Here is a 1,621-nt window from a genome sequence, read left to right as displayed (position 1 = left end):
GCTGAGTAACATGACATCTTGGTTTGGCAACAATAATGTAGAATCAAACACAGTTGGAGTCAAAGCTTTAGAGGGAGCTAAGAATATAGGCAACTTGTTATATTCAGCTGTAAACAAGGCTGGTGAGTGTCAGTGATTTTTATTTCTGGTAAAGTTCCAGTTTCACTTATTATCAAGTTCCCATTTATTGACCGAACAAAGTGAAGGTCTATGTTTTAACTAGACCATTTTGCATTTGGGGGTCCCTACACTGAACGGGGTCATTTTGGCCTGGGCTTGAAGTTCCCCCAATAGATGAATCCTTCATCATAACTTTATAATATTATTTCTTCAAAAATACTGTAGACATGAGACCCTAACTCCAGGTATAAATCTATTGTTTAATAAAAAGGTCAAAATCAATTCTTGAAATCTTTTCAGTGGTGTTTACTACTTGCGTACTACCTAATCTATACCTATAGACTATAGTACTACTTGAGTACTAAGTATTACCTATAGACTATAGTACTACTTGAGTACTACATATAGACTATAGTACTACTTGTTATACTTGTCTATGCCAATCCATGAAGAGCATGGATGATGGAAATTAGTACCCTACACGCCTTACACTTGAATTTAGATCACGCTACGCCACTGATAACTACCTACTTATGTAACCAATAAAATATGCCACTTTGTATTACCAAGAAATACCTCCACATCAATAAAATAATTAAGTATAATCAAGCGCGCCGGGAGGCGCGCGAACGTCAAGAGTTCGCATCTATAATAACAGCACACATCCTTACCCACAATACAAGGGAGATCTACCTCTCTTAGTGTGGGTAAGTATGCATCTCAATAAAATGTGTATTCTTCATTACTACCTATATTTAAGCTACAATACCTTATCGTAAAAAAATTAAGATAGAAAAAGAATACACAAAATGGCACATTTTATTGACTTTTAAAGTCTATTTCATAGTTTAAGTTATTTATCATATTGTATTACCACTGTTATTATTATTAATTATTGATGCAAATAAATTACAAATTACAAATTTCGCCATTGGATTCCTTATTTTTTGTAAGTACTGGGAAAAATCGGAAAATCCCGAAATTCCAAACCGTTCCCGAGATATTGACGTTTTTTAGTCCCCCCATAAGAAATACACGGGGAACACGCTTTGAGGCCAGCAAAACTTTTCCTACGTTTAATATTGTGCTCTCGCTTTTAGTTTTCAGTTTTCATTTCTTCGAGACAAGACTCAGGGACGATATTAGTTTTCAGGGGCGAAGCCAAGGGAGCGCGAAGCGCGACCTCATGCACACCCCGCGAAGCCCCGGGAGCGCGCAGCGCGACCGCATGCACAACACCGCAAAGCCCCCGGGAGCGCGCAGCGCGACCGTAAACAAGGGAGCGCGAAGAGCGACCCCCTGCACAACCCCGCGAAGCCCCCGGGAGCGCGCAGCGCGACCGTAAACAAAGGAGCGCGAAGCGCGACCCCATGCACAACCCCGCGAAGCCCCCAGCAAGGTTCAGGTATATACATAACTCGCATCCTATAATGTGTGTAGATATTCATATTCCTTAAGTGTGCATGTACAAGATGCATAATCCATAATATATACAGCCCCA

At 40.3% G+C, this 1,621-nt stretch overlaps 1 protein-coding gene across 1 annotated transcript in view; it reads left to right on the top strand.

Moving 5' to 3' along the window:
- The window catches only part of LOC103512581 (synapse-associated protein of 47 kDa), a gene marked incomplete at its 5' end in the record, with an annotated part of 17,322 nt that continues 15,701 nt past the window's right edge, over positions 1–1,621 (top strand). Inside the window, 1 exon segment of the mRNA XM_008477355.2 lies at positions 1–122. Coding sequence (XP_008475577.1) covers positions 1–122 — 122 coding nt within the window.

Source organism: Diaphorina citri, unplaced genomic scaffold (genome assembly GCF_000475195.1).
Source record: "Diaphorina citri unplaced genomic scaffold, Diaci psyllid genome assembly version 1.1 scaffold856, whole genome shotgun sequence".
NCBI classification, from domain to species: domain Eukaryota; kingdom Metazoa; phylum Arthropoda; class Insecta; order Hemiptera; family Psyllidae; genus Diaphorina; species Diaphorina citri.
Note: the sequence above shows the minus strand (reverse complement) of the source record. Positions and strands in the feature narration are given on the sequence as shown.